The 25,934-nt window shown below is 46.7% G+C and overlaps 1 protein-coding gene across 16 annotated transcripts in view; it reads left to right on the forward strand.

Annotated features, from left to right (window-relative positions):
- Positions 1-25,934, forward strand: part of ABLIM3 (actin binding LIM protein family member 3) — a 119,260-nt gene that overhangs the window by 57,195 nt on the left and 36,131 nt on the right. For all 16 annotated transcript variants that reach the window (XM_063723911.1, XM_063723921.1, NM_001133255.1 and 13 more), the window contains 4 exon segments: positions 1,614-1,726; positions 8,310-8,436; positions 11,997-12,090; positions 18,189-18,276. In XM_063723911.1, the coding sequence (XP_063579981.1) occupies positions 1,614-1,726; positions 8,310-8,436; positions 11,997-12,090; positions 18,189-18,276 (422 nt within the window).

Consider the following 25,934-nt stretch of genomic DNA (forward strand, 5'->3'; position numbering starts at 1 on the left):
CCACTGATTCTCTCAGAACTCAGTTTGGAAACTGTGGATCTGGCCCATCCTCCCACACCCTCATCCACAGGTGGGACACGGATGTCTGTTCATAGCCTTCCTCCATCATCCTGGCACCACCTCATGCTGTTGGAGTGGCCCTGGCAAGTGACCCCCACCTCTGTAAGCCTCAGTTTCTCCACAAGTAAAATGGAGGTCAAAGCCATTCCAACCTCATTGGGTTTTCTTGAAGATCAATGAGATGATGATGCAAAGATATTAGCTCAGTGATCAGTATGTGAGAGTGTCTGTTTTTATTATTCTTTTCATTATCATGATGATAGTCATCTACCTTCCCTCAGGACATCTCCAGGGATGGAGAGTTCATCCCTGCCTCCTGCTTCACCTTCCGCATCTCCATCACTTGTTAATTCAGCAAGTGTACATTAAGACTCCACTGAATGCCAAGCAACACATTAAGGAGATGAAAAAATGAAGAAAGCTCAGCCCTACCCACAAATACATTAAATGTTAATGGACAGCTCTGATTACATCATAAGTAAAGCATGATTAGAGTATATACGTATTTTTTAATTGGGAAAGGAATGTATGGATTAATTATTCTCCACATAAAATAACCACCAGTCACTTACCAGTTAGAATAACTAGTTAGAGTTTCTGATTGAGACTAATGACAGAGTGTGTAAGAAAACATAATCCCCTCATGGAATTCATTCATCTACCCAGCTCTTAAAACCTGAGCCCTGAGCCCTGGAATCCCAGACCCATCAGAGGTTAGCACAGAGGGTTCCTATGGTACAAGATGAGGTTTCTGTCAAGCCAGGTGACTCCCCAAGATCATGCAATGTCTTTCTACCAAAAGCTAGTGGCTGAGCCACAATAAGAACATAGCTCCCCCGACTCTCACCCCAGTGCTCCCTCCATCATGCCACAGTGCTAATACAAGGGCAATGGAGCCCCTGGGAGCCAATGTTAGGTGCTGTGCTGAGAGTCCTCATAACAGGCATCCCACTGCACGGGTGAGAGCAGCTCAACAGTGGGCGTGATGGTGCCAGGGATTCTGTATATGGTTCATAATTTAGTTGGGGAGGCAGAGCATGTACAAATTTGAGACTCCTCAGCTGTGGAAACTGAACAAATCCAGATGAGAAGAGGAAGAGATTATTTGCAGACTTACAAACTTCCTCTTGGGAAGGGGGATTTTCAAAAATGCCTGAGTAGTAAAAGGAAGAAATTTTGGTAAGTTTGGGAGTTGAATGAATTATTAACATATGGGGATAAATCAAATTGGGATGGAAAAAGTCCTTCCAGAAGAGAGAAAAAGTATATGAGGAGTTAGTAACCTCTACTTCTTACAGCACAGACAAGTAAGGTTAGATAAGCATCATGATCTGCCCAAAATATACAAACAGCCTAACTGGGCTCCAGTTCTTGCTGCCAGGCCCCTAATTGAGCAGTTTAGTTGGCCTGTCACTGTGAACAGCATTTGAATTTGCGTGGTGCTCTAGAAGTCAAGCTGTATGTGTTACCAAAGTGCTTTGAGCACATGTGTGGTTAGCTACAGAATCCCTCAGAAGAGGGTGTGTTGAATTTCTCCCTCATCCCACTTGCAGGAAGCCTTTCCCCATTGGAGACAAGGTGACCTTCAGCGGTAAAGAATGTGTGTGCCAAACGTGCTCCCAGTCCATGGCCAGCAGTAAGCCCATCAAGATTCGTGGACCAAGCCGTGAGTCCTCCCCACGGGTATCTCCCTGTCCATTGGTGTGATCTCTCTGGGCTCCCCTCTCCCAGCACTGCCAACTGCTCCCACAGGCCTGGAGGGAAGTGGGAGAGGTTCCCAACCTGGAGGCCTCCTGCATCATGACCCTGTTGGCATGTGGCCCAGACTCACAAACTTCACAAGCACAATGCAGGGAAGAGGGGCTGCCTGGCCATAAACAGTGGTAGCCAGTGCCAATATTTGCCGCATGGTATGTCTCCTCTGGGACAAGCTGAGTTCCTGATCTTATGTCCCACGGATACCTCAATAGGGCTGATCAAGTGTCTTTTCACGAGTGGCTCTGAATTTTTACCGACTCCACCAATAAGAATTGGCAGACATGGCTTACAGAAGAGGTAGTACGGGGTGCCCTGGGAGCAAACCACAAGAGCTGTGTTGGTGCCTCTTAGAGTGTTCCATAGACCACTGCATCAGCTTCACTGTGGGACTTGTAAAAATGCAAATGTCTGGGCTCACCCTGCACCTCTAGGGATGGAACCTAGGAATCAACATTCCTAGTAAGCTTCCTGGGTGATTCATTTGCTGTTCCTGAGATTCAGAACCACTGTCTAGGGATAAAGGCAGCATCTGTCATGCCATGATGAATGTTATGTTTTATCACCAACCACAGATTTGGAGGGAAACTGAGGACCAGGAGCATGCCTCAGAATGGTCATTCTAATTTGTGGGATGTCCATCCCACTCAAGTGTGCCTAGTGATAAGATATCTAAATCACTGTTCCCAGATGCCATTGGCAGGATGCTGCTGCACGTGCCCACACACACATAGACCCAGCCCCCTTGGTCTTGGTAAGCCACACTAGGCTCCAATGTTCTTTCATGTTATATGACACTCTCACTGGCCTCGACAAGAGAATCAGTGAAAATTCCATTAGCCTCCTGTGCTGCATCACTGTGCGGGTGCAGGGTGCTGCTGTTGGCCATGGCACCGGCAGAGTCAGCATGCTGGGCTGCATCCAGCCAAAGAGAGTAAGCAGAGATCACCCCGAGTCAGCAGGGCTTAGCTCTCAGGGGCTCCCCTGGAGTCCATTCAGCTATGGTGAGCTGAGGAGAAAGACAGTGGGAAGGCTCCCTCCCTTGCCTGCTCTTCCTTTCAGCCAAATCAGATCTGTTCCTGGAATGTGCAGAGCCCTTTCTTCGGCATCCTTGATGATGCTCAAGAATAGATTGCTGCTCCAACCAGGTTTCCATGTCAAGGTGGCTGAGTGCATACAGTGTTATCCTTCACAGCTCCTTGAAAGCATCATCTAGAGTGACAGAAAAACAAGGAGGCTGGGATGTGGGACCACGACCCTGTGGCCAGTGCTGCTGAGGACCCCAGAGACTGATGGGGCCACGTGTGAGGTAACAGAGGGAGAAGTGAGCCTGAGTCAGGAGGCTGCCAAACTTCTGCATGCTGCAAAGCAGTCATGAAGCCTCCCTGAGACTCAGTTTACCCAGTTATGAAAGAGGGATGGAATTTCCTATCTTCCTCACAGGAGCGTTGGGGAAAGCAAATGTATTAGTTCAGGGATCAAACTAAGATACATTGCTTGTATAAAATGCTCTATAAATACAGAGTGAGGGATGATATTGGCATGGAAGTTTAATATAGAAAGTACACCAAAAGAAGTTGAGAATAAGACTCCTGGGTCAGTTGTTATTTCCCCTAGTTTGGGTTGTGTGTTACTGTATGCATTTGTGCTGCACCTATCACCTACTCTTTAGGTGGGATATTTCTTCAGCTGAATGTGGGAGTCTCACATGTGAGTATGTTTTCAAAGAGAGGCTCCCAAATGTGTCCACCATAATTTGGATGATTAGGAGGTAGAAGAAGGTGTGGAAAAAGTGAGTCAAGAGGAGCAAATGAGCACATGGACAGTTTCCTGTGGGGGCATACTTAGTATTATAGCTTATCTTGTTACTCACAAAGTAAAGACATCAATCCGTGATTGATCACTGATTGTCTACAGTGGTGTGTTTTATAGAGGTATTTTCTCCAAAGGTGATCACTATTCATGCTGCAAATGCAAAATAGCTCCTGACTAGATGGGGTGTTGGAAGGTCTTCTGAGCTCCCATGGGATACAGGAAACCAAAGCCAGGTGTAAGAGATGGCTAAGAAAAAGAACATATCATGGAAAAGAAAAAGAAGAACAAAATAATTGGGTTTTTTTAAGCTACAAGTGTGATGTTTCATCTCTGGAGAGTAAATAAAGATATTCTGGAAAGTCAGGAGCAGTGTCTACTCCAAAGAGACCAAGAAAAATACTCAGGAACTGTCAAGAGAATATAATTCTGTTACTTACCACAGGAAGAAGAAATGTTTCCTCACTGACCTCACTGAGAAAAATCAGCAACAATAGCAGCAGAAACCCCACCACCACCACCTTCACCATCACCATCACCACAATAATCATCATCATTGCAAACATTGATTGACTGTTACTATTTCCAGGCACTGCACAGACCTCAGTGAGAAGAATCAGCAGCAGTCTCAGCAGCAGCACCACCACTGTCATCACCATCTTATCACCACCATCACCATCATCACTAACATCACCACCATTGCCATCACACCACCACCATAACCATCATCATCACTAACATCACCACCATCACTACCATTGCCATCACCATCACACCGCTACCCCCACCATCATCATCACTAACATCACCAACATTATCATTATCATCACTACTATCATCATCACCACAATCATCACCACCACTATCTTCACCATCACTACCATCATCATGAACAATACCATCAGTGCCACCACCATCATCACCACCAACACCACTGCCACCACCAACACAATCACTACCATCATCCCCACCACCACCACCTCCATCACTACTACCACCATAACCACCATCATTGCTAACACTGATTGACTGTTACTGTTGCCAGATACTGCAAAAACCTCATTGAGAACAATCAGATGCAGTAGCAGCAGTACCACTGCCACCACCATCATCACCGTCACCTTCTCCATCATCATCACCATCATCATGACCAACACCATTGACACCACCACCACAATCATCACCAACACTGTGTCTCCAACATGATCACTACCATCATCACCACCATCACCACCCTCATCACCATTATGAACAACACCACCATCACCATCAATACCATTGTCACCACCAACACAATCACCACCACCTTCGCCAACACTACCATAATCACCACTATTACCACATCGCCAGCACCAGCAGCATCAACACCATCACCACCATTATTATTACCACCATCATCACTGTCACCATCATCACCACCAACACTGTCAACACCAACAATACCAGCATCACCACCACTAGCATAGATTATTACTATTGTCAAGCACCTCACTAAGTGTTTTATACAGATATTTCATTTAATCATTACAACAGCCCTATGAGGGAGATAAGAGTAATTATTTTATAGATGAGAAAACTGAGACTCAGTGAGCATAAATGACTTGCCCAAAGTCACCCAGATAATGAGTAATGGAACTAGAATGTGAGACCAGCCAGTCTGGCCTTAGATCCTATTCCCTTAACACCCTGTACCAGAGACATGACTTGCAACTTGGGAAGTGTCTAGTCTTCCTGGATTAGTTGCCTAAAACAAGGTACGGAGTTTGCTATGACTCACAAAACCCACTCATTTTTGCTGACTTAAATAGAATGAATGACACAGTCTAAAAAGGATAAAAATGGCTGTCTAGCGTCTTTAGGGGGCCTCAGTTTATAACTGAGGGATCTGAGAGGGACAGGTGGTAGCATCATACATTCTGCCAGCTAAAGATTATAATTTTGGAATAGAAAGGAACATATGGAGGAGTGGACAGCTGGCTCTGCAGACACCAACTTGGAACAGGGTGTGGTTTTCCTGATTCTATTTATTACACCAGACCCACGGGCTCCTGGGTGGCATGCCTGAGGCTCCACTGGTAGTCAAGAGTGAAAGGAGGAAGAAGAGGGAGAAAAGGTCCTAATAAATAAGAAGCTGATATAATGGGGGAGCAGCAGTATAACATAAAAAGAAAAGCCACATGGAGAAGACGTCCCAGAATTCTCACAGGGAATCAGCAGGCTTCCCTACAACAGGACTATCGCTCCTGGCTTCAGAACAGGGATTGGGTAATGCACAGAATGTGGGTTAAAAACAGGAGAATGTGAAATAATAATGACAACAACCACTTATTGGATACATATGGGCCAAGCATTGTGCTAAGGCCTAACGGGCCTGGTTTTAATTAACCTTCACACCAGTGTTTTAAGGAAGATATTCAGATGAGCAAGTCTGGGCTTAGAGAGCATACAACTCATAAGGGAAGGAGCTGGGATTCTCTCCTAGGCCAATTTCCCACCACTCACTCCAACTCTCAGCCCAGCCTCTGACCACTGCGCTGTACTATCTCCTACAGCTTAACTCAAGGGGCTAAATTCATCTCAGATGTACCACTGAAAGTCGAAGAGATAGGATTCATTACTAGAATGTGGCCACGAAAGGATACAGCTATGCAATAAGTTTTTTTGAAGAAACGGAGAATTGTGTTGTTTGCCAATAACATGTCTTTCTCCATGGAATCCACAAGTGAATTTGATCAGTGGATGACCATGTCAAGCAGAAAAAGTGTAAGGAATAAAGAAGAGAGAAACTATAATTGTCTTTAATTCTTTAAAAGAACTGTCATATGGGAAAACAGGTAGATTATTCTCGATGCATAAAAATGGGAGCAGTCACAGGAGTCAAGTCTCGGCTCCATATAAAGAAGACAGTCATGACAATCATACCTGTCCAAGGGCAGAGTGGACTTCCTCACCACCCCCTCCTCAGGAGGGGTTAAACTGCCCACTACTGGAGGTGATTAAGCAGAGGAGGGGTGCCCACTTGTCGAGAATGCTGTAGGTTACTGCATTGGGTGGGATGTTTGACCAAATACTCTGTGAACTCCAAACCCCTATGGAATTTTTAGGCCCTGCTGGGGAGGCCCACAGAGACACAAGTTCAGTATTACTGGCCTAGAAAGCTTGACCAGGTGTCTACAGTCCTTAGGTTCCTCTATACTGAGCTTGGGCAAGTCATTTCAGACCCCTGTCTATCTATAAAAGAGAAGGAGGTACCTGACCTCTCTAAACTATTGCATTCTGGAGTCTAATTATTGGGCAGGGGGTGCAAGTAGACTTATAGACTTACCCCAGGAAAATAGAAAGGTAGAGAGATAAATCCCAAAACTCTATTCTCTCAGCCCCCATCTGAAGGCCTGGGGCTTGAAGCATTTTGCAAGTAGAGACCTTTATGCCCCCAACTTGTACTAAGGGATGTTAGAAAGGCACGCAACAGCCAAGAGGCAGAGTACTGTGGGAACTGACTCATACAAACACTTCATCAAGGCCCCAGACCCTCCCTGCAGCCGGCTGGACCCACCACCCTTCCTAGATTTGCAGATACATCATCTTTTCTTCTAGGACAGGCTCCCAGCTGGATGTGGGGGCTGTCCAGCCAGGATCCCCTAACTTTACATGCAGTTTCTGCTCTCCTCACTACTCCCAAGTGTGCATTTGTCTTATGGAGCCAACAGGGAAGTTTGTCCTCTGGTCAACTTTGCCCCATGACCCTTTCCTCCTCCAAAGTGGGTCATCCGGTTGGCTAGGCCTGAATTCCCAGCAGTTTCCAAGTGCCTTGGACGTTGGTTCCATTTCCGGACCCTCCTCAGACATTCATTGAGCAACAAGCTGATGCTAGGCTTGGCCCACATTCTGTTGGCCCCAACTCACATTCCAGGGTGACCGTGTCAGGGAGTGAGGGCACCTTTCTGGTTTGGGACAGTCTCATCAGACCCTGTAATCCTTGCCACTTGGGAAGGCACATGTTCGATGTGTGAAACACAATGGGGAAGGGGTGGGTGTGGTAATTCTGTTTGTTCCCTGGGTACCATCAGGCCCATTCATTCATACACATTCAGTAAATATTCTTTGAGTTCCTGCTATGGGCTGAGCACTGTGCTAGGCAAAGGAATAGATTTAACCACAAAATATAAACACAGCCCTTGCCAATGCATATATAGCCTAAGGGTTTGAAAAAATGTATACTTAGCCTATCCCCAGGAGCAGTGCCTCTTAAACTTTACTCTGCACGGAGGTCTTGTTAAAATTCAAGAGGTCTGGGTGGGGCCTGCAATGCTGCACACTGCCAGCTTCCAGGTGATGCTGACACTGCAGATGGCAAGGTCACAGACAGCAGCAGAGCTTAGTTAGCAATTTGAGGAGGGCTGGAAGTAGTTCAGGGTCCACTTTCAGTGAATAACGTGATCTTGATGACAAGCAGGGAAGTCTTTCTTTCTCTCCTACACCAAGACCCCTTGTCAAGAGGCCAGGACTCCAGTGGCTTTTCTTCTCCCCTGAGAGAGCCTCTGGGCAGCTTCCAGTGTCAGGGTGGGAGCAACTATGGAAACACTGGCATTCAGGGAGAGGTTTCCTCGACGTGGGCCTGAGATAGCGGGGGTCAAAGGGCCCAGGGTGCTTTGCTCAGCAGTGTCCTCTTGTCTCTGCAGACTGTGCCGGGTGCAAGGAGGAGATCAAGCACGGCCAGTCACTCCTGGCTCTGGACAAGCAGTGGCACGTCAGCTGCTTCAAGTGCCAGACCTGCAGCGTCATCCTCACCGGGGAGTACATCAGCAAGTGGGTCCCCCTGTTCCTGCCCCAGCTGCCTGGGCCTCTGCATTCTGTGGGGCCTGCCCCATCGGGCCTGTGCCCGCATCTCCAGCATCATCTCTCTTCCTTTCCATCTGCTGCTGCACTCTGGCCAAATGGCATCTTTCCCAGCAGTCGCTTTCCCACGTTGGACCCTCCCAGGGGGGTTCCCTCTGCTTGAGACACCCTCCCTGTTCCTTGCACACCTGCTGCCCCTTCTCTCCATTCTGGTCTTGGTCCCCATGCCTTCCCCTCCAGCCGTCTCTCATTTACTGCCCCATTTTGGGACCTCAGAGTTTTGGGCCCTCAGAGTACCTTGTTTCCTTCACACAGGCTACCACCATTGGTAATTACATATTTATCCCTGGTAACTTTGTAATAATGCTAATAATACTACCTACCTACCATTTATTGAGCTTTAATTATGTAGAAGGAACTCACTACTTTGTATGAAGTATCACTTTAAATCCTCATAACTGCCCCTTTGAGGAATTTATCCCCACTGAATACTCAGACTTGAGAGAGTAAATAACTTGCTCCAATAATAGTGTTTAATCTCTGTACCCATGAGGACAGGGGCTTTGTTTTAATCACTGCTATATCCCCTGCCCTGAGAGCAACACCTGGCCCACAGTCAATAATATATCTGCTGAATGAATTTAATGGAAATGAGAGGAGGTGATGGGTGCATAGTTATCCAGAGGGGCCAACCTCCAGTGACCCACACACTGCAGTATTAGACAAGCATCCCCTTGTTGCTGGGCCCCGGTGACCACATTTATATACGCAAGTACCTAAAAGCAATTATCAGCACAGATCCTTTGTCACAGCTTTGACATCATATGACCCCAGATGCTCCTAGGTGCCACTCTCTGGCCTGATGCCAGGCCTGATGCCAAGCACACAGAGCTGCAGCACACATGCTTCTGCTGTCAAGACCCTGCAGTCTAATATGGGAAACAGATATGCTGCGTTCATGAAGAATTATGACACCAGGAAATGTGTGATCAGGAGCCCAAACAAGCTTTATTCTTTAAGACCTTTTTGATCCTAAGTGACAGAAAACCCACCTCCAACTCAATTAAAAGCAAAAATAGGAGTTTATTAACTCACAGAAATGGGAAGGCCAGAGGCACACTGCCTTCAGACATGGAGGAATCCAGGGGCTTAAGGATGTCATTAGTACTTCAGAAGTCTCTGTCTTTCTCTATCTTTTTGTCTCTCTTTCTCTCTCTCTCTCTCTCTCTCTGTCTCTCTCTGTCTCTGTCCCTATCTTTCTCAGCTGTCTTCATGGTGGATTAGTTCTCAACCTGGCCCTCCCCAAGTGCTAGCAAAGAAGATTGCCAGCCCTCCAGGCTTTCATACCAAGCCTAGCAGAGAAAGAGGCCTCTTTCCCAGGAACTCCAGCAAAAGTCCCAGGGCTGCCTCTGATTTGGCCACTGTTAGGCCACATGCCCATTCCTGACCAATCACTGGCCCAGAGGATCTGAACCCTAGAGCCAGAGAGCAGCCTCTGGTGACCCACAGGGACCTCAACTGGGAAGGGGTGGCTTCCAAAGGGAAATCCAGGTGAGGTACTATTATCAGCAGAAGGGGAAATGGATGCTGGCCAAACAACACCTGCCTGTGTCCAAGATAACAAGTAAAGGGCTGTGAATATTCAGAGAAAACAGGGATGACTGCTAACTAGCATGAAGTAGAATCTTGAATCTCTGAGAGTTCCATGGAAGGTGGGGGTAAGATTCAAAAATGCAAAGAAGAGCTTCTAGGCAGAATGGCCAGCCTGGGCAAGGCCAGGGCAGTAGGGGAGGATTGGACATCTCCATCCTGTATAGGAGCTCAAATATGTGCCCAGGTGAAGCCGGATCCTGGGCTGCATAGGTGAGCTGAGGTCACATCACCAAGAGCTCTCGATGCCATGCTAGCAGGAGTTTGGCATTCCCCTCTATGCCTGCCATAGGAGGGCAAGGAGTGCCCTTAGTACGTTGCCAGCCAGGAGTGCTTGAGTCTGGAAGCCTAAATCAGAGTTCTCCAGGGACTTAAGGGGTTGTTCAGAGTTCCTCTCAAGGAGGCCTAGCCCAGATTGCCCACCACACCTGGTACCTCTACAGCGTAGCTCTGGGCCCCTTACCTGGCTGCTGGCAGAGTGGCAGGGGCTCAGAGGCACTGGCTCAGGTACCAGATGCCCAGGATAGAAGCCCAGCCTGTGTGACCTTGGCAAGGGACTCCACTGCTCAGAGTCTCAGTTTCCTCATTTATAAAAATGGAGAGAAGATGTTCTACACGTAGGGTTGTGTAAGGGCTCAGAAATCTGTGCTTAGCACCTAATAATTGCCCAGTAAATACTCATTTTACCATCCTCTTTTAGAATTGTGTATTGCTAATTCCCCAAGAGAAGGATGGATCCAAAAGAGATTGTGTTGGCATTTATACTCAAATCTTGTTGGCTCATCACATCCACCTTCTGACAAATGACTTTTTCTCCCTGCAGAGCTACCATCCTGCACCCACAGAGTGAGAACCTGATTGAGCGGGGGAGGAGTTGAACGGGTTGGGGGAGGTGTGTCTCAGGGGCTCACAAACAAGTCCTTGCCTCGTGGACACAGTCACACCTCCAGACCTTGGTCGGACACCTCCAGACCTTGGTCCTCACTGCTGCTTCTCCAGGAAAATGCTTCCCAGGGTGGGCCCCCAGCAACCTCAATAGGGCAACAGCTTCGAGATGGAAAAGTGATGTGCCTCTCCTTTAGGTCTCTCAGTGTCTGAGCCAAGTTCTCTTACACCCAAAAGTGAAAGAAATGTTTCTCTCTCCTCAGAGTTCAGACTTGGTCATTAGAGCGAGGCAGGGCCCAGAAGCAAAGCTAAGCTCTCCAATGCCCCCAACTATCTCTACATCAGTCCTAGAGAACTGAGAACCAAATGTCCTCCTCAAAGACCCCTCTCAGCAATCATGGCGATTCCTCCAGCTGCCATTTGCTGAGTACTCAGTATGGCTACGCACTGTCCTGAGCCCTAGGGTACACTGGACCCATCTCCTTTAATCCTCATGACAACCTGGGTGAGAAACCAGACCACCTGGGTTTGAATTCCAGCTCTAGGTCATCCTGGGTGGCCTGCAACAAGTTACTAAAGTGTGCTATGCTTAGGTTTTCTCACCTACACAATGGGGATACTAATAATTCTGACTCATAGGGTTGCCATCAAAAGCCATCAAAGAGCCCAGCACACAGCTGCAATAAATGTTAGTGGCTATTAGTCATAGGGAGTGGTATAAGAATAAGGGATAACAATCTTATCACTGTCTGCCAAGTGATAAGCATTGGGTAAAAAATGGAGCACACAGGAGGTGGTCCCAGGAGGCTTCCTGTCATCTACTGATCTGGAAGCACAGTCAGATGATTCTTTCATACAGATGAAATTGTTTATTAAAGGAGGAGTATCGAACTTTGGCTCAGTCAACATAGGCTGCAGGTCCAGAATCTAACTGCCATGTGCACCCTCACTGATCCTCCCTAACTTCCTCATCTTATGTGAACTTCTTCTTGCAGGGATGGTGTTCCATACTGTGAGTCCGACTACCACGCCCAGTTTGGCATTAAATGTGAGACTTGTGACCGATACATCAGTGGCAGAGTCTTGGAGGTGAGTGGGTATAAGTAACCGTGAAGATGTGGCAGGGTGACCTGTGCCTCCAAAAAGTCATCACACAAGAAGGAGAAAGTCAACCCATACCTTTTTTTCCATAGCTTTTCCCTCCTCCACCTTTGCTTGCTACATGACCTTGAGCAGATAACCTTGCTGAGATCTCTGGGAAACCCCAAAATGAGAAGGTGGACAAAATTCTTCCTGGTTCAAAAAATGCTGTGCTGGGAAAATCAGTTGTATCTTTGATTCGGACCCAGACAGATTTCTAGAGAGTGACATTAGAATTTTCCTCCCAGCCCTGCCAGAAGGTGGAAGTCTTTTTTATTTATTTATTTTTTTGTTTGTTTGTTTTAGCATTTGGTAATGTGCTGATTTAAGAGCCAGCTTGTCTAGCAGCTTGCTCCCTAAGCCCTTCTTTGGCGGGTCCATCACCATGGCAACGCCTCTCCCCAGCCTTCGATGTATGACTCCTTCTGCAGTGACAGACAACCTGCAAAACCCTTGCTGAGGCCTTGCTGAGCCCCTGTGCACTGGTCTTTCTGGCTTTTCTTCCTACACCCTGTGGGCCTGAAAGCTATCTTCCTATACTTTGGGACCACCCACCTTGATGAATTAGAAACAGGGAAGGGCTCAGTGGAAAGGAAAAATAATAGCCTAACAGGAATAATTGAGGTCTAATATTGACTCTACTCCTGCTCAGATTTTGAGTAAGTATCTTTGCTTTTCTAGGCCTCAGTTTTTCCATATGACAATAGCCGGAGGATCAGATTGGATCAGGTATTGTAAGCAGAATCATTAATTCTGCCAAATCTGGCCAGTTGGTTATGGTTACCATGAGTGCTTTGTTGAGAACAAGTCTGCAGCCACATGTGGACTCAGCAGGCGGCGATGTAGCAACCAGGAAGGAACTCTCTGAGGACATGCATTGAAGCAGAGCCCTGAGGATGAAAGAACTATCCTTGAAGGGCCCTGAGGTGGGAAAAGATAGAGGAAGAATGAGGCTGACCCATTCAAAGAACAGAGAACCCACACAGAATTGTGGCTGCAGAATTTTTCTCAACACAAGCACTCATGGTAACCACAACCAAGTGGCCAGATTTGGCTGAATTAATGATTCTGCTCACAATAGCTGACCCAGTCTGCCAATGTGGCTGAATTCTATAAATTGAGGGTAGAGGAGGATGAAATATAAGAGTATATCATATATGGCATATCATGTAGGACTTTGTAGACCATGTTTAGAAGTTTGGGTTTTATACTCAGTGCAATGGAAAGCCATTGGAGAGTTTTAAACCAAGGACTAACATGATAAGATCATGTTTTTAAAAAGATTTCCGTGGTTACTACGTGGAGAATTGACGGAGAGAGTCAGAGACAATGAGATATAAACAAATGAACAGAGCTGGGAAACATTTAAGCATCTCCAGAGAGCCATAAGGAGTGCGATGCAGAGGACAAGGCATGAGTCCAGGAAGGGTTGTTGGGGGTGGGTTTCTGAGGGCCTGGGATACCAGGGTGGAGTTTGCATGTGACTCACTGGGCAAGGGAGCATTGTGGAGGGACTGGGCAGGAACGTCCTGGTTAGAGCTGGGCTTCCGGAAGGATGACGTGATAATGTACACAGGCTACATTTGAAGGAAGGAAGCTGGAAGGGATGAGTGAGGAGACCCCTGTGTGACCCAGGCAGGAAGGATTCAAGAGGTACAGTAGCAATGAAGAGGGAAGCCACCCTTGTGCCCAGCCCTATGGAAGTAGAATTCCAATCACTCTGCAACTGAGGGGCAGCTTGTGGACATGGGGATTGAAGGAGAAGCAGCTAAAAGTTGCACCAAAGAATTACCTATTTCTGAAGGATAGGAAGCCTGGTGTCATTGGCAGAACTGGGGACGACAGGGGAAAAAGCTGGTAGGGCAGAAACATGGCAAGTACCATTTAGGATGAGTTGTGATTGAAATCCCAGGAGTGTTTCCAGAAGGCAGTCAGAAACACGGATCACAGGCTGGGAGTGGTGGCTCACACCTGTAATCCCAGCACTTTGGGATGCCAACACAGGGTGATCACTTGAGTCCAGGAGTTCAAGACCAGCCTAGGCAACACGGTGAGACTTCATCTCTACAAAAAATAAACAAAATTAGCCAGGCATGGTGGTGCACGCTTGTAGTCCTAGCCGTTCCGGGGGATCACTTGAGCCTGAGAGGTGGAGGTTGCAGTAAGTCGAGATTGCACCACTAAACTCCAGCCTGGACAACAGAGCAAGATCCTGTCCGAGGCAAGAAAAATGAGAAAAGAAAAGAAATATGGATCAGAGCTCAGGAACAAAGCTCAGTCCTGGAGGAGCCAATCTTAAAAACACGAGGCTTTGAATAATAGCACCACCGGAGTCCTCAGGATTTCCAAGACAGAGGAAAGAGAGAAAGGAAGGAGGCTGACACCAACCTTGGCGAGCAGCTGCTCACAGTGAAAGCGACTCAGAAAGAGACTGAGGAGGTAGCAGAGGAAGATATGGGAGGAGAATCGGGGATTCAGTGAAAGGACAGAGCTTCAGAAAACGTGGTGAGGTCAGAGTGTTGGTCAAACTCTGTAGAGCAGTGAAGGACTGCGCAGGCTGCGGAAAAGCTGTTGGATGTGGGAAAGGTCACCTTCAGAAGAGTCGTTTGTTGGCTTTGCAGAACTGTGGGGAAGAGGCACCCAGAGTGTAGTAGGTTGAAGGGTCAATGCGGTGGGGGGATATTACAAAAGGAAACTTTTCTTTCCAGAAAGAAAGAACTTAGATTACAGACAGGGCCACAGATGGTAATTTGTTCAGCATTTCCAAGCAGCTTTGAAATCCTGTTGGTGGCAGCTGCCGTTTCCCCGAGAGTTACCGTTGTTTAGCATTGCGGTAGACTGTTCCTCCCAGGCAGCTGTTGTGACTGAGTTTCGATTGATTCCATTTCTACAAGGCTCCATTAGCATCTTCGACTTATTGATTTTTTTTTTTTCTTAGAACTGGAAGAGACTTTTAGCAATCAACTAGTTCAACCTCTTCATTTTACAGATGAGAAAAGTGAGACCAAGACATGCAGTGTTTTTCCAAGGTCACAAGCAGCATTTCTGGTAGAGACAGAGCTAAAATCTAGGACTCCAGGCTGCTGTATCCATACTGATACCCACAGCTCTCAGCCACTCGGGGGTCTTTGAGGTAGCATGATGTCAGGAAATAGACATGGTTGCAGTAAAACAGACTTGGATTCAGATTTTACCACTTCTAGCCCTGAAGCCTTAAGCAAGATATGTCCTCTTAGTCTGTATCTATCAATAGACAATACTACTATCATTTAATTCCTAATGAACATGTTAGTCAAGACTTTTTGGGCTGCAACAGAAAGGAAGTTTCTCAGCTCCTATAACAAAAAGCCCAGGAGCTGGATCCAGTGCTTAAGCAAAATCATTTAGAATCCCCAGCCATCTTGGCTTACTTTCTTCCAAGTTAAGTTTATTCTCAGGAGGGCATTCTTGGTGATGGGAAAGTTGGACACCAGTTGCCCCAGGCTTAGATTCTATCAGCCAGCATCCCCAGTGGAAAAAAGAACTTCTCTCTTCTAATAGCTCAGCAAGCATTCTGGGACTGACTCTCATTGGACAATCTCAGGCCCATCCCTGGGCCACTAATTGTGCCCACAAAGTTGGAATATGCTCACTGGTGGGGTCAGCACTGCTTAACCCTGTGGACTGATATGGAGGAGAGGTAGCCCCACCAAGGAAAGGCTTGGGACTGTTTCTGGAAGAAGGAGGAAAGAATGATGGCCATGCAGGAACAACAGTCGTCCAAGCACGTCGTCTGGCACACTGCAGGCATTCAATTAAGTTGTTTCTCATCCTGTCCCTTCCCATTTCCTCCCTAGGCCACCCCATGGTCCCTTCCTCAGTGACAGAGCTCAATGGCTGTCAGTGTCACTCCTTCCATCCTTGTCTGTTTCCTCACGAAAAAGGACCACAACCTGGTTTACTTGTTGCTACATTTTTGAACCTGGTTTGCCGTTTTTGGTCCTCTCAAATAGGGCTCTGTTTTGAGGGTACCAATTTTTTGCCATTTTTCTTTACTATTTTCCTGATTTCAGTTCATTAATAGACAAAATGGTTCATCTCAGCTAGCTGATGTGGCTTTTCCTTACTCTGGGTGCAGGCTGCCCTAACCTCCCTTTGCTCAAACTGTTTTCAGCACCATCCAAGACTGGGGCTGCTGAGATGGGCACAAAGCCTCTTTCAGCCGGGGTGAGGTAGTGGGGCATGACATTTAGGAAAATGCTAGGCTTCAGTTTTGCCAAGGCACTGTTGCCACACTGGAAAACAGGTCTATAATCAAAATGATAAAGAGACACAGAGTGGGAAGAGGCTGCTAATTAAACTGATTATCCTTGTCATGGTACAAGGGAATCAGTCCCACACATTCTAGCTTAGGAAAATAGCAGGCTCCTTCCAAAGTTTGAACATATTTGCTTTGATGATGACAAGGACACTGTCTCATTGGTGCGAGGCCATATAAACAAATGGGGGAAAAGAAGGAATATTGGAGATTTTTTTCTTTTTGTAGAAATCTGCCTTTCCCACATTCTTGCTAAGTTTTTAGAATAGAGAGAATATCTCCAGAATAGGCAAGCCCATCCCAACAATCTTCCACTCCCCCCACATAAAAAAAAGAAAAAAAAAACTAAGTTTGGAAATAGGTCTTCTTATTATGCAATTATAATTTTTGAATTGGAAGGAACCCATTAGCATCAGATCAAGTGATGGCTTGGACAGGGACCTTTAAGAACCCCTAACATCCATCAGTTTCCCCTGGGCATTACCCTCCCCCAAAGAAAACCCTGCCCTGACGTCGCAAAATATTTCTTCAAACAAGGCACACCTGCCCACCCAATTCCTGCACTAAGCTCCTGCATATACAAATGCTGGAGCCACCGCTGAAGGTCCCTTTTACAACAAGCCCTCTTGGCTGGGATTTTGGTGTCAGAATTGTGACTCCAGAAGCAAGTGCTGAGCTGGTGACTGGCTCACACAGATCCTGACCCAACACTGCTGCTGGCTTGCGGTGAACCCTTGAGGCACAGCCTTCTCAGGGGCTGTTTCTTCCCCCCATGGAAGTCTTTGCAGCTGCAAATTATTTTCATTTTTAATTTAAATAGTGATTGGGAGGGAACGTGAAAATAGGGAAAGGCACTCACCAAAGTCACCCTGGGGTGAGCTGCGGTAGGGCTGGACACACTAGGGCGAAATAGTCACAGGACTGGCCTGGGGCTCTACAATGGGTCCTAAGTCACCCAGTGAGCCCTAAAAATCTGTCCTTTGTGTGCCAGCCTCACAATTTTTGCCATGTCCGTGAACCTCGTGTGCTCATTCTTCCAAAATACTTTAAGTATCTTGAAGTTGGCTCCCTTTTATGTAAGAAAACTTATATACGACATAACAGGAAAGCCAGTATCACTTGCCATATTGCATGTAACCTGAAAATAAATAGAGTTCTAGCTAGATTCTATTGCATGTGGAGGTTCCAAGCCTCACACCTGTTCTTATTCTTTAAAAGGCAGATTTGTAAGTTTTGGATAGATGTTAAAGACACATGAGCACCGAACTGGTACTTCCTTCTTGACAAAATCAGAAGAATGTATAGAGGACGGAAAGGATCTTTTTTTTTTTTTCGTTGGTCCAATGTTATTAAATCCCAGGTTCATGTACCACTTAAAATCATTTCATGTAACATTAGTGGTAAGGGCTTCTCACTTGGGAAAATGCTGGGATGTCCTCAAAGCAAGCCTGTTTCCTCCTCCGGAAATGAGGAAGTTTGACCAGTGTCCTCTGAAGTGTCCTTCCCAGTGTCAGAATAGAAGAGTAGGTGGAAGTCCCCTGAACTGCCATCAGGGACCCATGGAGTGAATCATGAAGCTTCCCGGCTGGTCTTTTGGATGGTTGTGGACTCCCCTGGGTAGCTTCAACCAACTTTAGGGCCATGAAGATGCAAACAACACTAATGTACCCAGGAAAGATTCAAACCCAATCTGCCCCACTAGACAGCAGCCCTGGCTCTGAACTCCTGTTTCATCTTTTCATTTCCACAGGCAGGAGGGAAGCACTACCACCCAGCCTGTGCCAGGTGTGTACGCTGCCACCAGATGTTCACTGAAGGAGAGGAAATGTACCTCACAGGTAAGTAAATCTGACCCTCTGTAAGGCCTTCCGACGTGCTCATGACTGGAAAGGAGATGCGATCTCCTTCAGGTTCAGTGTTATCTTGGCTTTTGGCTTGTCCTCAGAATTGCAGTTAATTGGCCCCTCTCTGGGTGGATCGGGAAGTTTGCCGGTGTGGCTAATATGAAGTGACATGTAATCTGCCTTCCGTCTCTGTGCACCTCCACCCGCTGCCCAGCTGGCCTGCTTCCCTGGCAGTGCTCTGAGCAGACTCTCCTGGCTCTGCCTTGGGGGTGGGAAGCTGAGCTACACAGGCCCAAGGGGTCAGAGAACCTCAGAGGGACGTCTGGGTTGCAAAGTGTCTATAGCATCACAGCCTCTATTCTACCTCCTTCTCCCCACATCTCAGAGCATCATGCCAGGCTGCTGCTCAGGGCTTCCCAGGGACTCTCAGAACACACAGAGGAATGAGGAGTGCCAGTCGTCCCCACAAAGCTAACCAGGGCTGCTTTCCGTCTGCTGCTTCCCAGCCCTCTTACCCCAGGATTCTTACAACAGTCCCCTAATTAGTCTCCAGAATCTGCTCAGTCCTCTACCCTCTGCCCAGGCCACCATCCCAGGGCATCACGTGCTCTTGGCACTGCCCTGCTCTTCAGGGCCCCTCCCTGTCTGCCTATTTAGCTACAAACACTTCAGCCTAGTATTTAAAATCTTGCCAAGGTCCCAGGCTTCCTTTGTAGCCTTGAACATACCCGACACCTAAGCTGCCAAAGCTAACTTTTGATCATTTATTCATCCACTCAATGATTGTTTCTTGAGCCCTGCCATGTGCAGGCTCTGTGCCAGCATCCATGGTGAGGCTCACCCAGCCCTACAGTCCCCTGAAGGAGATGAGCATTAATCCATAATCACATAAATAAATGTCAGCTGTGGTAAGTGTGATGCAGGAAAGAAGTGTGGGCCTTCGAGAGCACATAACGGGGTAGGAGGAGTATCCAGGAGGGCTCCCTGACGAAGGGCCAGGAGCTGAGATCCAGACCATGAGTGGGTGTTAACTGATGTTGTAGTTCATCTGGGCTGTTATAACCTGAGCAGACTGAGATACAGACAGGGCAGCTTATAAGCAGAAATCTATTTCTCACAGTTCTGGAAGCTGGGAAGTCCATGACCAAGGGTCCAATAGATTTGATATCTGATGTGGGCCCACTTTCTCAGAGATGGCACCTTCTCTCTGTGTCTCCACATGGTGGAAGGGGCAAGGCAGCTCTCTGGCACCTCTTTTATAAAGGTACTAATCCATGACATAATCACCTCCCAAAAAGCCCTACCTCCTAAGACCATCACCTTGGGGGTTCGAATTTTGGCATATGGATATGGGGGACACAAGAACATCCAGACCATAGCAACTAAACAAAAAGTGGAATAGGATGCACCAAACTGAGAGGACAGAGCCTGCGAGACTCTGAGGTGGGTGAAGAAATGGTGAGTGCATGAGGGCAAGTGGAGCCTGTGTGGCCGGGGTGCAGACGGAGGTGAGATGCAGCCAGGAGGCAAGCAGGGTATATGGGCTGGGCCTTGTGGAGAGACTTTGTTTGGCCTTGAAATGAACTCATGGCCCTTTCCCTTGTCTTCCTGTGCCCTTCTTTGGAAATCCTATCATTTGAGGCCCAGTTCAGTCACTACGTGCTTCATAGGCACCCAAGATTTCCCCAACCCCACCCACAATTTAACACAGTCCCCTCTCCCCCCATCCCCACAGCCCTCTGTCTGCCCCTGGTGTCCTCCAGCTTGTTTGAGAGTTGTTGGCCTCCTCCCTAAGGTCCTGTGCTCCTGGCACTGGTCCCTCAGCCCTGACCCTGGCCCATGCATACTCCCTCCACAGGTGAATGTCATTGGTGGAATCGCTGTGATTGGATAGCCGTCTTGAGAAGGAATTAGGGCCCTTCCTCCAGGTAGATCTAAGGCCAGGGCAGCAGTTACAGGGAGTGTGTCAGTATCAGCTTGTCCTAGCCACAATGCCCACAGCCATGAGTTCCCTCAAGATGCAATGAGTCCCCCTGTGCCTACAGTCGAGTTCCTCAGCCTCAGCACTGGTGACACTGTGGGCTGTCCTGTGCATTGTAGGGTATTTGGTAGCATCCTTGGTCTCTACCCACTAGATGCCTACCACGTGCTTCTTCCCACTGACAATCAAAAATGTCTCAGATATTGCCACATGTCCCCAGGGGGTCAAAATCATCCTCAGTGGAGAACCACTGGCCCAGAGCTACCCAACAGAAACTTGTGCCATCTGCTAAGAATCCTGGAGCAGGAATTCCTATGTTGGATTAAACATAGTGACCATTTCTAAGATGCTGTCTACTTACTTATATGAACTGATGCTGGAGGGGTAAGGATCCCAGAGTCACTCTAAACTGTAAAGTGCCAACCCTCATTGTAGAGATGGGGAAAATAGACCCAGAGAAAAGAAGAGACGTGTGAGAATGGGAGCGCGTAGGGGCAGAGCAGGGCCTAGACTTGCATCTCCTCTCCAGGGCTCTTTCCACTTTACCCCGGGACCCAGGCCCTGCCTGATATTCAGGTCCCTGCCCCTTCCTGTGCACATCAATCCCTCATTGCCTGGGTTCTTGAGTGATTCCTGCTGCAGGACCCAGTGTTACGAGGCTCAACAACCTGCACCATGCCTTCATCCTGACCACCGTGGGAACCTGGAGTTTGCACTTGGCTTGAAAATTTGTTGCACAATATTCCTCTCCTCCTTCCCCGGTGAACACACCTCCTAGTATTGAAACTGCCCTCCCATTCTCATCCATACCTGGATATCACTAGAATAAACCACGTCTTTGCCTCCCTGTTTGAATTCCTAATCTTAATCTTACCATGTTTGGTGCTTTGACCCAGAGTGCCTCAGCGGGGATCCTGGCTCCACTGATTACTAAGTTTTTGACCTTGGGCAAGTCTCATAACTCTCTGAAACTTGGCTGCCTAGTGTGTAAAATAGACCAAGAACAGTTACTATGAGATATAGGTGTAGTGATTTCCTGACACATGAGAAGCTCCCAGTTCATTCATTCATTTAGCAAATATCTATTGAGCATCTACTGTGTCCCTGCTGCTGTTCTCACAACTGAAGGTGTGGCAGTGAGCAAATCAGTCAAAGGCCCTGCCCTCATGGAGCTCACAGCCTCACAGGTTAGTGCTTTCACTCTTCCAACTTCCCACAGGTGCTGAAAGAGTTAAGCAAGGAAGTAAAGTGCACAGCTTTGTGATCCTGAGAGAGAATGCACCATTAAACCTATAGCGGAAATGCCTCCAAGGGTGGGAGATATTCTTAGTAATGAAGATGGGCCTGTCACCGTCTCATTAATTATCCCCATCCCTCTCCTCCTGGCTCCTGGGAGAGAGGGAGTAATTGCAGGGCGTTCAAGGACCTGCCTCAAAGGATGCTAAGTGATCCTGGAACGAGGGGGACCAGGCCAAGCAGTGCTAGAGTCACGCTCACTTGGGCTGTGGGTGTCTTGTGGGGGTTCTGCTACCACTGAGATCTGGGCCTTGGACACCCTCACCAAGTGGGGACACCAAGATGGATTCAATATGATATCCCCCAGAAGTGGCAAGAAAACCCTGCTCCTGGGTAGCTCAGGAGTGTAAAGAAATGGCTGAGAGCCAGGACTCCCGGGTTCAAGCGTCAGCAATTCCACTAATAGGCTGTGACCTTGAGAAGTGACTTCCTTCTCTGGGTCTCTTCCTTCACCTGTAAAATGAGGATAACATCACTGTCTTTCATTGATCCACTGAAACTGGGGGCCACGCTATGTGCCAGTCTCTCTGCTACATGTTGGGCATTCAGAGATGAGCGAGGCAAGCATGCTTGCTGCCCTGGTAGAGTTCACTCTCTGGAAAGAGAAGTTGACAGTGCCAAATAGAAGTGTAAATATTCAATGACAAGCTGTGACAAGTACTGCACAGAGAAAGTTTTGAATAATGGGCATGTGTTATAAAGCCCCTGCTCTAGTCTGGGAAGCCAGGGAAGGTGCCCCTAAAAAGGGATATTTCAAGCCAAGACCTTGAAAATGAGTAGGAGGTGGGAGGCTGAAAAGGGCAGGAAGATTGAGGAGGCAGTGAGAACAGCGAGTGCAAAGGCCTTCCCTGGGTGGGTGGAAGCAGAACGAGGTGGAGAAACTGAGGCAGGCCCACTTACCTGGCACACAGAGAGCAACCATATGCCACAAGGTCCTCATGAACATTAGAGGAGATAGTGAATGTGAAGGCACTGGGGACTCCACAAAGCAACTTATATAAGAGGGTATGAGTGTTGGGATGCCTGCAAAGCTTACAAACCCAGCCTTGTCAGTTCTGGAGCTGGACACAGCATGGTACTGGCAAATGGTCCTTGGGAGATTCTTTGGGTGAGTTTGTTTGTGTTTTAATTGCTATGTGATGGCTTTCTGATGGGCTCTAATTAGGAGAAGTCTGACGTCTGTCTGGAGGAGAACTTCTGGGGCCCCAGGAGACAAGAGCAAGTTTTATTTGTTTTAAGTTCTGTTGTGTATTCAATCTTTTAACTGTGTTTGTAAAGATGCCAAATATCTAATCTGTTTGTTATCCAAACCCTTCATTTGGGCTTCACCAGGAAATTAGGTCACTCATTTTGTGCAGCAAAATAATGGCCAAAATGCTGCAGGTTCAGGGCAAAACTTATACTGAAATCCCAAAGGTTGCAGTTACTAGATCAGTGAGAGTTTTTTAAAATCCCAAATGTGGTTCATGAGACAAATTTTGCTCTTGTTCTAAATGTGCCTGTACCCAGGAAAAGGGAGAAAATAGACTCTTCTTCTCCCCTTCTGTCTACACCAAATACCCCCCTGTTCTAAGACCTGAGACAATAACCCTGGAATTACGCAAGTTCAGCTGCACATTTTTAAACAATTCTCTGTTATCATTTGTATATTTAACTAAAACCCACAAGGCAGGAAATCATTTATAAAATACTGGACAAACCTCACTCTGCTAAAGAAAAGTATTATAACAAATTGTAGGTCTCACCAATAATAATGATAATAAAAATATTAATAATAAAATACCATCATTTTATTATTATTATTATTATTAATATAATTATTATTTGTTGGTATTTGTTGAGCATTTACTATGTGCCAAGTACTGTACTAAGAGTTTCAAACACAGTATCCCATTTTATCCTCACAACAACCCTGTCAGCTAAAAGCTATTAATGTCCTCATTTTAGAGGATGAGAATGAAAGTTTAAAGAGCATACGCCACTTAGCCAAGGTGGGCCTGTCTTGCTAGAGTTCTTGGAGGCAATTTTCTTATATCTATTACCAGAATTCTTAAACTGGTTCATGGTCAGCCTTTTGAACTCTATGAGTCTTCTGAAATTGCTTGCTAAATTTTGCATGGTAGGTGTGTTTCTTTAGGGAGAGGGTCCATAGCTTTCATCAGATTTTCAGAGGTGTCCATGGGCCAAAATAAAGTGAAGAGACTTGGTTCTGTGTTAACACAAATCCGAAACAGAGTCTCAAAGGCTTGTTTTGATAATTACACCAAACCCTTCTCTTGTGTAACTGAATCTATTTCAGATTACTTTTTTTTTTTTTTTTTTTTTAGCTCAGAGCATACAAGGTCTTGATTTCAGGAGCTGTGTATTTCTGGCATGGCTGGGATGTAACTCAGAAAAGGTTCACTAAGCTAAGAGATGTTCAAGTGAGGGCCTCCCGTTGTTATGGGTTGTGGAACGCCAGCCCTCAGTCATCATCTACGCATTTCATGAAACCACCCTCTAAAAGGCACTATTGTAGTATTGGTTGCTATAATTTCATAGTTTAGCATTATTACTTTAAATTGGATCTCTCTACTGACAGCTTAGGTTGTAGGAGTTGTGCTTAAAAACTTTAAATCTTATGTTTCCCCAATCCTACTACCTAATTTTAGATTTTTCAGACATATTCTGTTACAGTACTAAATTGATACTTCCTAAAGTCTGACTCTACTAAGCATATTTCATTTTAAATAGAGTATATTTTAATTTTTGACGAGCTGCCATTTTTTTTTTTTTTTTTTTTTTTTTTAGATTTTAAGGGTTACCAAGCATCTTGAATCATATAGAAAGTATTACAGTGTAGTAGCTTAAGGTTTGTATTTCTAAAGTTTGTTTCCAGCTTCTCCTCTCAGGTCACCACAGACTCATGCCGATGTGGCCATCTCACCTATCACATGTCACATCGACTTCAGCAGTCAATTTGTCCATGTTGGTCAGAATTAGGTCTGGAGTAGCAATTTCCCGGCTTACTTCCTCTATTTTCTGAGAAACAAAATTGCCTGCTGGGCAAGTCAAGAGCTTGTCAGATATTCAGGTTTTAGCTCGATGAGACATTTTATTAGTCTAGACATTTTAGGTGACAGAAACCTAACTCAAGCTATGTTAGGCAAAAGAAGATTGATCGGCTCACAGAACTAAGAAGCGTCTAGGAGCAGCACAGCTGGGTGGAGGGGCCCGTGAGCACCATCAGGTGGTTCTTTTCCCTGTTTCTTTTTGTGTTTGGCCCCATGATCTCCTGCCCAGACTGGCTGCCTCCATGCAGTAGGACAGAGGACCTGGCCAGCCCCCAGCCACCATCAGTGCAGAGAGGCAGCATGTCCCGCTAGGCTCAGCAGAGAAGTTCCAGAGAGTCTAAGGACCTGTTGCCCACACTCAGGCCAGGGTGGGGAGACAGAGACGGACAAGCAGGTTAGACATCCAAGCTCCCTAATCCCCAACTTCCCATCTGTAAAGAGGGATGAGGCTAGGCTCCATCTCACAAGGCTGTTGTGAAGATTAAATGAACTAATGAATGCATGGTAAAGACTCAGCACGGCCTAGCATTGCTGGTTCTGCCAGTCTGAGCTCATGACAACCAGCCGGTTATATAGAAATGGCCATTCCCATGATGTAATGCAGTAGTAAGTGCTTGCTGTTGTCAATATTATCATCATTTTTAAGAATACTTAGCATAAGGTGCAGCGTATGTACTCAATAAACGGCAGTTATTATTTTTTATATTTAAGCACTATTGTTATAAAGTGTGTGACACAAGGCCTGGTATTGACACTCTATAAATATTAGTTATAATAGTAACAATAGGAATAATAAGAATACTTAGGGCCTGGCACATACTAAGCACTCAATATACATTAATTACTGTCCCAACTGTTATTATCAGCACCTATTATTTCTCGTGAATTACAAGGCACCTCGGAATTGCCATTCTCCTCTTCTCATCCTGCCCGATATCCTCCATAGTAACCAGCCTCATGGTAACTAAGCACTTTTCTCCCTCCAACTTCTTTATTAAGCTTCAGGCCCACTTCATCATGTCAGCTCCAGGCAAGTCAGTCTTTCCCACTTCTCCCGAGGTGCCCTTGTCCCTGGGCACAAGCCCAACCTCCCAGGAGGGTGCGCTGGCAACCAAGCCAGGCTTCTGTTCAGTGACTCCACCTGCATAGCCAGCCTGCCATGTGCTGCAGCCCCCTCGCTCACCCAGGCCCCAGCTCCCTGCTCCCCTCAAGTCTCCCTTTTACTGCTCTCCCCTTACGCAAACTAGATCCTGGCACACAGATTATTTTTGTAGGTGGAGGAGAGGAGACAATAAGAACAACAATACCCAACACTTATATAG

Source organism: Pongo abelii, chromosome 4 (assembly GCF_028885655.2).
Source record: "Pongo abelii isolate AG06213 chromosome 4, NHGRI_mPonAbe1-v2.0_pri, whole genome shotgun sequence".
NCBI lineage: Eukaryota > Metazoa > Chordata > Mammalia > Primates > Hominidae > Pongo > Pongo abelii.